Source organism: Conger conger, chromosome 1 (genome assembly GCF_963514075.1).
Source record: "Conger conger chromosome 1, fConCon1.1, whole genome shotgun sequence".
Classification (NCBI taxonomy): Eukaryota; Metazoa; Chordata; class Actinopteri; order Anguilliformes; family Congridae; genus Conger; species Conger conger.
The window spans coordinates 79,520,396-79,534,618 of record NC_083760.1 but is presented as its reverse complement, the minus strand read 5'-3'; the positions used below and the strand labels follow the sequence as shown (position 1 = coordinate 79,534,618).

Below are 14,223 nucleotides of genomic sequence, written 5' to 3'. Positions count from 1 at the left end.
AACATTCTTCTTTGAATTGCCCCTCGTCACCGGGGTGACAGAACCTCTGCTGGCCAAGGACTCAAACCGCAGCCATGAAGTGCGCAGTACCGGGGGGCCTGCTGAGCACGCCATGCTAAAGGCAGGCTGTGACACCGGCCTGTTTCTTTACCATTTCACACAGCGGGGCCGAGGGGGGAGCCGCGATAGGCCAATGGCGGGCTCTGGAACCGGCCAATCGTCGCTCATGCAGGGGGCCTACGGGGGCCTTTCAGCGGGTTCTTCTGAAAACTACCTCAGCAGGTACCGCTGTCGAGAACACGAACCAGAAGTCGGAAAAGGCGAGTCGAGCCTTTGATGCCACACATCAAAAATATCCGGCAGGAAGTGCATCCTGCCCTGTGGGCATTTCCCCAGCATGCAGCTCTGTGTTAAAAAAAAAAAGCTTGGGAAACACATCTTTACTTTCCAACCATCAATTTTATGACGGAAACGGGGAACGGGTTTAAGAAGCCGCTGACTGTTCACGCAAGCAGCATGTATAAGCACCGTGGAATTCATTCAAGTAAGTCCCATAGGTAAACTGAAGCCACAGCCCTTTTCCAAGTAGAAGCCAATACAGATTGGCTGTACAGTCAAGTTAAATAAGAGTGTGATGATTTTGTAGGCCAACTCGGTTTCTTGAGCTATGGGTCCCCGAGGCAGATTTCAAACATTCTTAAGCTAGCTACGGACCATTTCTGCCGAAACTAAGGTCTGTGGCTAGCTTAAGTTTAAGGGAGTTGGTCACGTTTTGTTCTACGGGTTAAGTTACATCCGTGAATATCTCCAAGTGCTTTGCTCTAAAAAAGCAAGTTGCTGACAAGTTGCTACACTGAAACTCCAACAACGGCCAGCAAAAAGCGGCTTCAAAATTCACGGTTGAGACATGAACAGATGCAACTTAACTCGTAGAACGCGAAACAAGAATGTTAACTAATAACATGTCAGCAAAAGTTAACCATTGAAATCCCAATAGGAAAAAAGCATTGAGAATATGCCAAGGAATCCCACGGCTCAAAAATGCTGACATGCTTCTGGGTTTTACGACTACAAACTGTAACACTCCATTATGGTTTAATTTCTTTCCCAGGCAGTACAAATATAAAATCTACTTCCGCTTTAAGACAACATTTTGACCCAAACTTCATTATGTGGCTTGCTTAGAGATGTGAAAGTTACAAGTGAAGATTACGGTTGCAAACAGAGGAACCGTGGCTGATATACAGCTGTCATTACTGAGCCAGTACACCCCGTTTGCTAATGGCTAATACGGTGTTGGCACACACGGTGTCTATCAGTTTACAACATGGCCCTAGAGGTTGTTGGCCAAAGAGAAAATCTCTCAATTTTGCAATAATCAAGAAATATTTCTCATTCGAAAAGGGCATGTCTGCAGAGTGAAGCCGACACGTTGCAATTTGTTGTCGTTCCCTATCAGAACTTCTTCATCATTTCAATCAGTGTGAAAAGCATATATAAAAACAGCCCATAAACGTGTCGTAAAAGAAACAAGGAAAAAACACTGCACAAACTGTTGTTACTTTTGTCCATTTATCATTTTTCGTCTTTTGTTTTGTTGGATTACAAGGAATTTCCAACTGCTTTCATGGGGAGGTGGGGGGGGGGGGGGGGTTATTTACAAAGAGAGTCATTCATTTTCTAGGTTGAAATGATGGCTAGCACACAGAAAATGGACACAAGAGATCATCGTTTAGAATTTCTTTTTTTTGTTAAGCAAGACTCCACAGAAGTCATGATACCACATATTTCAGTTTCTTGGTTTTTTACATTTCATACAACTTTTGACATTCTCAAAAGAAATGAAAACAGCAAAAATCATATCACATTTTCTTTCTCTTTTTCAAGGGAGAACATGGTTTACAGGCCCTGGACAGCTGTGGCAGGTTAAGATGGCCCCAAACAGACACAAGAACCTAAGATGGCTGACCATTTAGAAATCAGACCATCACACCACCAAGACGCTTTGTGAATGGGTGGGAAAGGCCAGCTGTCCATGGGGAACATTATACCCCACCCAAGTCAAGGACTGAGTCGGCTTACAGACTGTTCTACAGAGATTGGGTATATGCATTCATCCATAGCTGCCTACAGTAAGGAGCTACCCAAGCAAAGTGTTTTTGCCCTCTTTCTGAAATAATACTGGAATTTAATATTGGAAGTGAAGCCAGTAGCACAGGATCCTTGCAGGTTGTGAGATCCTACAACCAGGAACCAACAGGATGGCTTGGCTGCTTGGTTTTAGACAGACAGGTAATTTCAAGGAAACACATTGATATGGAGGAATTACATCGGAAATATTGCTGGACAGATTGGCCGAGAAACTTAAGTAGGTCTGATACACATGATGCAGGACCAAAATAAAAAAAGGGCATTATCACAGATTCAGCATGAGTGTTGTGTACAGATCACACACAACCCTGCTATATTAACGTAGCTAACCACTGTAAAAACCACATCACACGCCCCTGGCTCCCACTAATCCAGGCAATGACATGGTGGACCGTTAGGATAACAGGAGTTGGGCCATTCCAATCCAACTCCAGGAAGTTGCACCACAGCACCTCTTGTCTTTCTGTGTGTTGGTAGATAATGATGAAATGTGAGTATAATACTCAGTTTTGTTTTCCCGGTAGAGGCATGAGTCGGGGATGAAGAACACAGCATGGCACACTATTTTTAGAGGTCCATAACTCCATAACCGTTTTCCAGGCAGGTCTAAATGTGCCAAAAATGGCCAAATTGAATGTGCCGTGGGTACTATCTCAGATAACGTTATTCATAAAGTCATGATGAGAAATTGCTCTCAAATGACTCATTTACAAATAAATGACTCCCCACAATATAGAGTATGAAGCTCAAATTTCCAGGAATTTTATAACTCATGATTGTCTACCAACACACAGAAAAAGAGAAAAATCTGAGGCACGGTGGTGCAACCTCCTGGTTGGCATGGCATGGCCCAGGTACATTAGTACAGCAGGACTGTCTGAGATGAACACGGAGGACGTGGTCAGGCCACTTCACACTCGTACAGGAGCAGAGATCCATCAGACAGAGCATTAAGAGGCACAGCTTTGGGTTCAGTTTAGGTTCCTCCGGTTCCCACAACCCCGCCCCCCCTCCCCCCCCCCCCCAACAAAAGAATGCAAGTACCATTTATGAGGCGTCACTTTGGAGCGAAGAGCTTGGACTCCCCGTTATCGATCCGCTTTACTCTGCCACACGACAGAACCAGGTGGAGGAGACGGACAGACAGACAAACCCCTCTCTGCCCGCTCTGCCTCACACCATTCGCTTTCTTTTTTTTTTTTTTTTTTTGTTCGATCGTTTTGTGTTCGTGCTCTCCCTCTCATTTTGTGCCTGTGAGGATGACCAACTTGTGTTTCCCTGACACGAGTCGGTCAGTACTGAACTGCGAACACAGAGAAGGGAGAGAAAGAGAGAGAGAGAGACAAGCACAGGTGGGTTTGGTTCATTTTCCACTTTTTCCATTCTCAAGCACAAGCAGGCATAGACATTCTCCTCCATTGTTCAGGGGGGAGGGGGGCTCGTTACCCCCTTCAGGTTCGTTAAGAGGAATCATTGGTGAACTCCGTCTCATACAGTAATGAAGTGGCGCTAAAACCTACAGTGCCAAAAACTTCTAGCAAATTTTGACCAGCCTTGACCCAAACAGTCCAGCCCAGAGTCACCCCGTTCGAAGCGCCACCGAGCAAAACGTTCCTGCGGAAAACTAAATGCGCAGTCAGCCTGTACTTTGCAAGTCGCAGTGTAAATAGTAGCGTAACTGTCATTCTGCTGAACGCATTTGGCATCTGAAAAATTTAAACATTTTAACAGTTAACGTCATACACGTACAGCATGCAACATTTCGGCTCGTTCATTAGTCCGTGTTTACATAGGCTCACGGTTATTTGTAAATGCGCTGTAAACGTACTGTAGGCCATCGGACATGGCAACCGCAGATTCCGGGGTCAGTCATACCCCTGAAAACGAATCCACTCTGGACTGGAATGGATGGGTCAGGTCGGCCAAATTGCCTGGGCTTCATGTTCATAGAACTATCTGCTTCATTACTGTACGGGATGTGAGCACTGATCTGCAACAGAAAAGTTCCGGTTACATTTGATTTAGTTCTTTTTTTTTTCCCCAGCAGAAGTGGTTTTTTTTTAAAGACTGAACAATGAACTGGAGTGACATTTATTGGATAACAGTCTAAGGACAGAATGGTATCTGTAATGCACTACTGTGAAATTAAAAGTGACAGACTTTACTGACAATATTGATTTGACAGTTACCCCCGATTGCTACTGCTTACGTAGGCTTGCAAGGATTAGATATTTTGCCTTTTCCTTTTGACATTATAATATATGCATATATATATACATTTGTGTTGCAGTTAAGCCCCTGAACCTGGCCCACATTAATTATGATGGATATTATATAAAAGCCTTGTGAATTTAAATCACTTCACAAAAGGCTAAATTGAAGGACGTATACTAATGACCTATACTTTAATAATGAAAGTCTTGAAATACTTTCCATAGTTTGTTTTATGACTATTTTGACAAGATGTATATGAAATACATTAAGTTAAATAACTGGATACAATTATAAAAAAGCGTTTATAAAATGTTTTTGTTTATTTTTGGCTGCCGTGGTTACCAGCTTATGAAGGAGCCTTAGTCATGCCCGTTTATTGTTTATGCCATTAAACATAATTAATAGCCATAGCACTTTCCATTTATGTATTATTGTTTAAAGTGGGAATATTTTACGCATTGCTTGGGCTATGTAAATAAAATAAAATAAAAGTGTATTTCTTTCATTTGAAAGCATTTTTAATTTTTAAAAAGGACACTTCAGAATCTTCACTGTTGACACTTGGCATCCAAGCTATTATTCAAATGTAGATAAAACTTCCAAATGATGTCAAATAATCTGGCAGGTCAAATATTGGCAAATATATAGTCTCCAGAAAACGAGAGAAGGGAGTTCAAAACATAGCTATGTTTATTTCCTGCTCGACTGGATATCTATTGCAAGAGAAACAATTGCTGTTTGTTTAAATTATACACCCTATATGACTTTGATGTATGCATGAGTGAAGCTACAGTGCAGTATAATAAGAGGGTTGTCCATGTGTTCTGGAATTTCCTTGTGAAATGTTTATTTGTACCTGACGTACAATTATCCACTCATCCTTTGTCGGCTACATCAAGGTGGCAGCTGTCGGAGCTACTAGTTTCGTCAATTTTTATCACGTCGCCCCCTAGCGATGCCTATATTTTCGCTCAAAAAGACTATTTTCCCATTGGACTGGATTTTTTCATTAATTTGTCCGAGGTCCGATTTATTCCGCCCCCCCCCCAGCACAGACAAAGATAATGTATGTTTTTATTTCCCCAAGAAATGTTCTGCCGTTAAACCTTTGCGCCCTCGTTTGAAGCGTTTGGTCATGAAATTTACTCTGCGTCATCATCTTCGCTGGGCATGTGACGTGACCGGTCATGTGACCAAGGACAGAAAAGAGTATGAGCATTGAGCGAACGTGCTGCCCTGTGTGATGGAATCTTTCCCCATTGCTTTATATTGGCCTCACCATTTCAATATATTATATTATACAGTCAAAGGGCTACATGAGCTGCTTCTGAGTTTCACAGAACCCATGTTTTTTTATTTTTATTTATTTTTTTATTTTTAACTGGACACTACCCCCACACACACTTTTTAGGTTTACTGAAATAGTAGCAAAGTTTGACGTTTTCATTTCAAAATCCAATCCTTCCAAGCCTATCATTGCAGACCACTATCATTAACATGTGTGGCATGTACGAAGAATGTACCAAATCAGTTACTCTAGCTAAGTGTAGGAATGAATGTGGATAAATACAAAAAAAAAAAACAAAGGAAACTAGCAATAACTGAATGTCTCTTAGTACTGTAATTATCAAACCATCATCGAAACAATAGGATAGACTATCCTATCTCCATTCTCCCAAACAAAACTGGCATGGGTAAAAGAGATGAGATTCAAGGACTTTTGAGAATAGCTGGCACAGCATTGTTGGGTCATTTTCCTCAGAACTGTTCAAGCAAAGGTTCCAGAGACGATTAGAACACCATCGGAACGTATGGGTGATTTTTTTTGGGGGGGGGAGAGGAGACCTGACAGAAGATTTGGTCCAGTATTGGAACAGGTCTGAGACCAGTCTGAATAGAGATTCCGTTCTTACAACCTGTGAGGTCATCTGGACTTGCGGTCAAATTGTGGTGACCTTTTGAGACCACGTAGTGCATGGGCCATTTTTTAGAACGCCCTCAGAACCACCTGGGCTCGCAAATGAAGGTACATTCTCGGGAGCGTCTAACAGAACAGGGTTTCTGAGCCCAGTAGGGGCGAGCAGGCGTTGCAGCCAGTCAGGCACACGCCCAGACTGGTCCGGGCTCCTTTCCAGAGCCACCGGAGGAACGGGACTTTAAGGCGTTCCGAGTGCTCTGAGCACAGAACATATCGGGGAGGATCGGATTATAAATTCTTTAATTCGTTTTTCTTAAAGAGGACTCTTTGGTCAGTTCTGTGAAACATTGAGGCCCACGCCCCTGGCGGGAGCGTTTGAAAAAAACGGGCGGGGCGGAGACTGAAGAGCACTTTCAGCCACGGTGAGAGAGAACACCGCTGACTACATTCGGGGCACACTTGGAAGGCACCTGGGAGGACATTTAATGGAACACAGGCAATTGAACACAGAGCATTGTGGCGGCCCCCTCCTGGGGCTTCTTTACCTGGGACACGGGGCCGACCGTGACAGAGCGTGAGCGAGCGCACGCTGACCGTACGGACACAGAGACGGGACTGACTCAATGCAGTCTCTCCCTCACTGTGTTTCCTACCCGATCTGAGTCTCAATCCTCAGTCAACCTGGTGGAATCAAATGCGAAGTCAAGACAGCACATTCTCATGGAACAACGTCACAACACTGGCAGGATTCTGCTGACCTTTGACTTCTGGCATGTGCAGGCCCACACCTACTGCGTGAACATTCCATCCTTTGTGATGTCACGTGGGGCTCCCTTGAGTGGCGGGCGTGCGTTTACAGGCTACAGGCAGGTGGGTGTTGGGTGAATAAGCATTGTATGCAAAAGGCAACAGAAATCAGAGCTACCTGTCACTCAAAGGTCTGTGAACAACAGGTTATTGTGTGTGAACCTCTTCATGAATAGACACTCCCAATGACTGGACTGGACTGTGCAGAGTGAACTAAGGCGCTGAGATTCAAAGGCATTTGTGGACACTAACAGAAGTCTGTAGAATTAACACACTGGACTCCAGTAATTTCAAATAATTACATTTAAAATGAAGGTCAATTAAACTAAACATCCCAGTTTATTTTTTGCCTTGGTAAGTTCTTGGTAAGACCATGGGACCTTCGTCAATGTGTGTTTTTGTGTAATGGGACTGACCGGTAGGAGAACCCGCCAGCGCAGGCATTGTGGGGGAAAAACTGCTGAAGAGACACAGAAAGGAGAACGGAAAGGGATGAACACAGAGAGGAGAAACGGAAAGGGATGAACAGAGAGAGAGAGAAACGCAGAATCGGCTCAGTGACGGGTCGCTCAGGCGTTGCGGTACGAGACGGAGGGAAGGGGTGATGAGGTCAGAACGCACACAGACAGACGAGACGAGAGAGACAGGATCGCTGGGACCGGTCTCCGTGATCCCTGAGCACACTGGATCACTAAGCCCTTCAGCCCTCGCCCGGCAGCTTCTACGGATGGGTGTAAAGCAGTGTCCAGCATTGATCGACGGGAGCAAACACCAAATCTCTGAACGACTGGGAGGGCCAATGTACAATGCTGCCCCGTGTGAGCACCATTAAATCGATGCTTTTTTTTTTTTTTGGTACTTTGGTACTTTGGTGTGTGTGTGTGCGTGTGTGCGTGTGTGTGTGTGTGCGTGTGAGTGTGTGCGTGTGTGTGAGCTTGTGTGCGCGGGCGAGTTTGTGTGTATGTGTGTGTGTGCGTGTGCGTGTATGCGTGTTTGTGTGTGTGAGAGTGTGAGAGTGTGTGTGTGTGTGTGTGTGTGTGTGTGTGTGTGTGTGCGTGTGTGCTTGTGTGCGCGGGCGAGTTTGTGTGTATGTGTGTGTGTGCGTGTGCGTGTATGCGTGTTTGTGTGTGTGCGTGTGTGCGTGTGCGCGCGTGCGAGTGTGCGTGTATGTATGTGCGTGTATGTATGTGTGTGTGCGTGTGCGCGTGAATGCGTGTGTGTGTGCGTGTGCATGTCTGTGCGCATCGATGCGCGCCGCGACTTCCCTGGGGCAGGGCTGGAGAGCGTGTCTCTCTCGTCAGAAACACAATCAATGGGAGGTTTGGGACACGGATGGACTACATATGGAGAGGTGGTGGGGGCAGTGGAGGGACAGAATTCAGACCAGTACTGCACAGCAGCCCGTTTCAGTCGGCAGCCTGACTGTTCAACTCGTCCTCAAGAGGCGTGTCACTCCCTACGGTAAGAGAGCGTGTGGTGAGGTCACGCTTAGGCGACTGTGCACACTTTGGGTTCTCCACGGCTAACAATAAATGCTCTCTACACACGCGAGTGCAGGGCCTAGTAAGCAACCCCAGCAATTGTGGAGAATGTACAAAGCTAGGTGCCAAATAGCAATGTATAGACTTGATTTATTTGGTAGAGACACAGTATGTCCAGTTTAATAATTAATTGCGAAACAGGCTTTTTGTTGCGTCGGATTGGATTTAATTTCAAGCCCTAATCAAGGTATATCCATTTGCGGATTTTGGAATGGATTTCTCCTTAATACGGAGCCGCCTTTGTAAGCCCAGAATGCAATGTCCTTCTCGTTGTCCCGATAATTGGAAACGCCACACACCTCCACTGTTCTGGAGCGAACTACTTACACCCGAGGACTCTCGCTGACGGAGGCGAATGGGAATCTGATGAAGGAGCGGGCAGCCGGCGGAGCTCGGAGCCGGTTTCAGAGCGCGGAACGCACCAGCGCCGTTTACCACAACGAAGGGCCGAATCACACTGCTGTGGAGTGGGTGTCCTGAATTCCTCTTTTGTACGGTCACTCAGCGTTTAAAAACAAAATAAATAAAATCATGAATTACAAGGCAGGCAGGGGGGGGGGGGCACAGAGCAAGGACTGCTGTGTTGGTGAGAGGTGCGCTCTCTATAAAGCCATCTGCTGCTGTTTGTCTCTCGAATATTGAGGCGATCCCCGGACTGAGCTGTTGGCTCTATCTCCAAGAGGTTTGGCATCGATTATAACTGTCCATATTTCCCAGACCTGAACCCCAATCCTAGCGTACATTGCTGGGAACAGACAGACCCACACAGTAACGAATGGCCACCTATGCTCAGTGTTTTTAGGCAAACACAAGGTCTGCCTGCGGTTACAGTTACAAATCCTTCCAGCTCACCTTATACCACCAATTCGAAACAGGGCAGATCATTTCATTTCGTCCAGTTATGCAGAGCTTGGTATGATTAAAACAAGCAACAGGCAGAAGTGGATTAGGCTGAATGACTATGTACAGCGGGAGTCCCCTGAGGCAGCTGTTAGTTTCTATTCCAGGCACGCGATCAGGACAGCTTGGTGTCTGGTGTGTGTGTTCAGCGAGAACCAAAGCCTGGCAACGAACGGACAGACGAGCACAGATGCTTGTTAACAGCTTCAGCTCATTACAGGGCAGTCATTAGCGGAAGGGAGAAGCATGAGACAAACAGATCAACACACTGTGGCGTGCGACGCGGCCCGCTAAAAACGGCTACAGTCTGGCACGAAACGCCCAGTCTTACACCCCACCCAAAAAAAAAAAAAAGATTTAAAAAAATAAACAAAACAGTGGGATGGTGTATCCCTCCCCCGCCCTTTCTGCATAAAGAACACCCTTCTGAATCACGTTTAATTGCGATGTTGTTCAACGCTGTCAGAGGAGCCATTTTACGAAAAGCGCACTCGGTATGCCAGCCTCTTGCGTGTTAAGGATGTAACATGGATCTGAAGATGTCAGGGCACACAAAGCCATTCCCAGTTACGTGTGCTCACTTCCTCATGCTCCCGCCAGGTCATTTACTCAAACAACCCACAGCATGCGGCACAAAGCGGAGCAGGGTCCTGATACAGAGTGTGGAAAAGATACACAACATCTAAACCCAGGGGTGCAGCTGTCCGCTCGCAGACAGCCAAAACGGAAGGAAACGGACTGGGGGAAAAAAAATTTTAAGAGTCTGCAAAAAAAAAGAATAAATAAAAGGAGTAGACTGAGCTATGAGGGGCGAGGGGAACCAGAGTTCGGGCAGCTGTTTGGTGAGGTGTGCTTGCGTGCATCCCGAGGCCCTGCCGGCAGGAGGGCGGCGAGCGACCCACGGGAACGGACAGGCTAAGCGCGGGCAGTAAGCGTCCTGAACAGTGAGATCTGGCCTGCTGTGTGCTGTGAAGGCGCTTACAATGATTCACAGAGATGAGGAGGCAGACAAGAGAGGAGGTGAGAGGAGAACAGTCACAAATGCTGAAGAGGGGAGGGGGGGGGAAATAAAACGGCACGCGCTCTCAGAGGGAGAGAGAGACGGAGGGGGAGGGGGGGAGGGGGTGCTGCGCTTACCGCAGGTGACTTTCTCCTGCGCTGGCGGGGCCTGCTGCTGCTGCTGGGCCGGCGGAGCGGCCTCCTGCAGTTCCTCCCCGGTCCTGCTGGCGGCGCCACCTGCCGCGCTGCAGTGCCGGCCCCGGCCCCGGCCCCGGCCCCGGCCCCGGCCGCGGCCCCGTTTCCGCCGAGAGGAGGAGGGTGTCGGTCTGGACGGGTCAACACCTAGCAGAGACAGCGGTCAGAGCTGCAGCGCAAGTCCCCTTTACTGACGAGACACGAGCTCACCCATCCACTGACTCACTACACAAACACTGACATCCCATCAATATGCATATTCCTCACCCATCCACTGACTCACTACACAAACACTGACAAGCCAAGAACATGCCTATTCCGCACCCATCCACTGACTCACTACACAAACACTGACAAGCCATGAACATGCCTATTCCCCACCAATCCACTCAGTCATTACACAAACACTGTCAACCCATAAACATGCCTATTCCACACCCATCCACTCACTCAGTAAAGAAACACTGACAACCCATGTTCATTCCTGCAATATATACTGCAATACCCCCCACCACCAATAAAAAAAAAAGTGTGCCTGCCCCTTTCTGCTCACCTGCCCTCCACTGGCCTTGTAATTGGTCCTGGGTACCACCCGTCTGTCCGTTGGAGTCCGTCAGTCCAGATGAGCCAACTTCCCTGTGATCCTCGCCGAAATATTCTGCAGCGCAACGATCTGGGGACACTGAAACACAGAGCGTTCTTAGGGTGTCATAGGTGTGACAACCTTCACCTCTCAGGAGGCCAGTATATGCTATGCATGTAATGCTGCGCAGTACACACCAGACCTGAGACACCATATTAAAGTAGGGGATGCGTATGAACACAATCTTTTACATTTTTAGCCGTTCACAAATTTTGCATGTGGTTGATTTGCCACTTTTGCTGTTATTCTGCTGTGTACCTAGCAAAGTGAATTACACCAGTGCCAATATATTGTGCAGGATGTCGTTACTGCATGACCCATAATTATTTCAAGCTCAGATAAATACCTCTATCAATTCAATACGTAACTGGATTTTCCCACATGTTGAGCGCCACTGGAAAACTCACCTGTTCTCCTTTTCTTTCGCGAGACAAAGGGCAGGAGGTCGTGTCGCGTCAGTACCCGCAGCAGCTGCAACAGTGGTTCCAGGTTTCCTTCGCTGAGGTACCCACGCCTTTCAAGTTCCAGCAGTAGGTCTAAGCCGCTCTTGGGCTTGTGTCGAGCTGCGGCAGGGCATGAGGACCCCCGAGGCTGGAGCCGACGCCAGGCCTCTAGCAGTCTTGGACTTGGGGAAACGCCCTCCCTCGCCTCGGGGTTTTCGGGACAGACCTCGGGAGTCCAGCCCGCTGGGTCGAGGGGATGAGTTCCAGGGTACGTTTCGTCCAAAAGGAACGACAGAACTTCGACGTCAGTTTCCGTCAACTGGGACCCAACGATTTCGAATATCTCATGAAGGGACAGCATACCGTAGTAATTCAGGCATTCGGTCTCCTCCCAAAACAGGGAGTACCTTGGTCTGCGCATTGCTGACATAGTTTTATTAGCAGTAGTAGTAGTAGTAGTATTATTTCAGAATGTTTTCACAAATCAGTGCAGGTGCTCCAATCTAGAAAGAATATTGAAAACGGGAGTCAACATCAACTTGCATTGTAAATGCGATAATAATATACGTAGCATCTAGCTGTTGGTAAGCCAGCTAAATTACTAACAAGGCAAATAATTACAAATTATAATCGTGTGGTAAATATGGCTAACGGTTTCTCTTGGCTATGTTGGTGTCATTTGTTTTCAGTCGCTGAATAACGCCAACGAGTTCTTAGTTTGTTAGCCACGGACATTAGCTTCCAGCCACTTCAGAATTAGCTGAGCATGCTAATTATCAGATGCTAATATATCTTTTGGTGCAACTAGCACGGTGACCAGACTAGTACCTCGAGAACTGCTGCAGTCGGTGAGTTACTGGTGAAGAATTTGCACGCCCAAGCATTGTTGACAATGCTAATGTACTTGCACCAACATCACGTGTAACCTATTACGTAATGTCACGTTTCCCTAGCAAATGTTAGCTAACGTTACATTACCTGCCCGTTCGTTGTTAGTTAACTAGCTAGCTAAGCTTAGACTTCCTCGTTACGGCCATTTCCGTACACTTACTTAATATAGCTAGCATTAGCTAAATCAATAGCTAGCTAAGTTAGCTAACGAACAGTGCCTAAATGGACTGGGGGAAAACATCCCATTCTGCAAAAGGGCTTTCCAAACATGTAACGTTAACGTTAACGTAAAGCTATGTTGACAAAATAACACACGAGCAAGCAACAATATGTTGATGTCAATACTGTCACGGCCACTGTCATTTCGGGACTGATAACAAGTCAGTCTTGCTGACTAAAAGTAGCTCTATTTAGACAAGATTCCTCGATGTTAAAAATTCCAACGATTTATTCTATAGCCAACTAGCTAGCTAACGCTCACCAGATGGGTTAATTGACCTTGAAATAACTGGTGAAAGTGCCCATCGTGAATAAAATAGTCAGTTACCTAGAAAAATAGTTTCCATGAGAAATGAGCCATTAAATAAAGCTAGTAATTACCTGTAAATATTAATCCGTTTCCAAAAATGATTGTCACTCTTGTTAATGTCTGGAGTAAACAAGCCAAGCTAAGCTAACGCTGGCTAGCAAAACATCAAAGCAGTTGTATTCAGCTAAACAACCATGATCTGCACTTGCCATCTTCAAAATTAATGTTTTGAATTCAAATGCATATTACAATGTGTTGCTAAGCATTATTTATGTAACGATTATTTCATATATGAACGTTGTCTGCTTTGGGATTAATCACTCACCTTGTTGATTTCCGTGTTAGACTCTGGTAACGCTATCTCGATACTGAGCTGTTTTGCACAGCAAATCCCCAACAGTACCACCCACCCAGGCCAATGCTAGCTTCACAAAGACAAAAAAATCAACCAATCAGCCGGAGAGAATTTTGACAAACGACTACTGTCATACACAGACGCCATGTTGGGCAATGAAACATACTTCTTTCAATTTTGATTCAGCTTCATACGTAAGCTAGTCGGTCTTGACACGAAACGTATGATAATTGAACTCCTAAATCAAAATGTACCTGTGGAATTTACTGGAGAATGTGGTCTCCAGCTCGGCGTTAACGAGACGGGCTGAGAGCAACAATAAAGACAAGGGTCTCTGCAACCAGGAGTAAATGGGCGTATCTACATCCTATTGGTTAGATTTCATGTCACACATTGTCACAAATTAGCATACGCTAATTTACATTTCTAAACATCGAGCTCATGTGCTAACGTAACTCGAGAAACAGGCAAACAATGTCTAAAATACATTTTGGTTCAGCTACCTATAAATTAAGAGATTGGTTTAACTGGTGTACCCCAGCCATTACTCGTGTACAGTTAAGTGGCGTGCATAATTTACATGGCAGGTATGTATCCGCTACTCACCACTAGATGGTAATATACACAACTGAGGAGA

At 46.0% G+C, this 14,223-nt stretch overlaps 1 protein-coding gene across 2 annotated transcripts in view; it reads right to left on the bottom strand.

Moving 5' to 3' along the window:
• dedd1 (death effector domain-containing 1) overlaps positions 1-13,976 on the bottom strand; it is a 20,645-nt gene extending 6,669 nt beyond the window's left edge. Inside the window, exons 1-5 of one of the 2 annotated variants that reach the window (XM_061236983.1) lie at positions 13,841-13,976; positions 13,557-13,656; positions 11,776-12,314; positions 11,279-11,407; positions 10,669-10,872 (exon numbers count right to left, since the gene is read on the bottom strand). In XM_061236983.1, the coding sequence (XP_061092967.1) occupies positions 10,669-10,872; positions 11,279-11,407; positions 11,776-12,241 (799 nt within the window). In that variant the 5' untranslated portion in view covers positions 12,242-12,314; positions 13,557-13,656; positions 13,841-13,976. Of the gene's footprint in view, positions 1-10,668; positions 10,873-11,278; positions 11,408-11,775; positions 12,315-12,639; positions 12,923-13,556; positions 13,657-13,840 lie in introns of those variants that run through there. The other variant, XM_061236992.1, reaches the window with a different exon arrangement.
• Between the last annotated feature and the right edge of the window lie 247 nt (positions 13,977-14,223).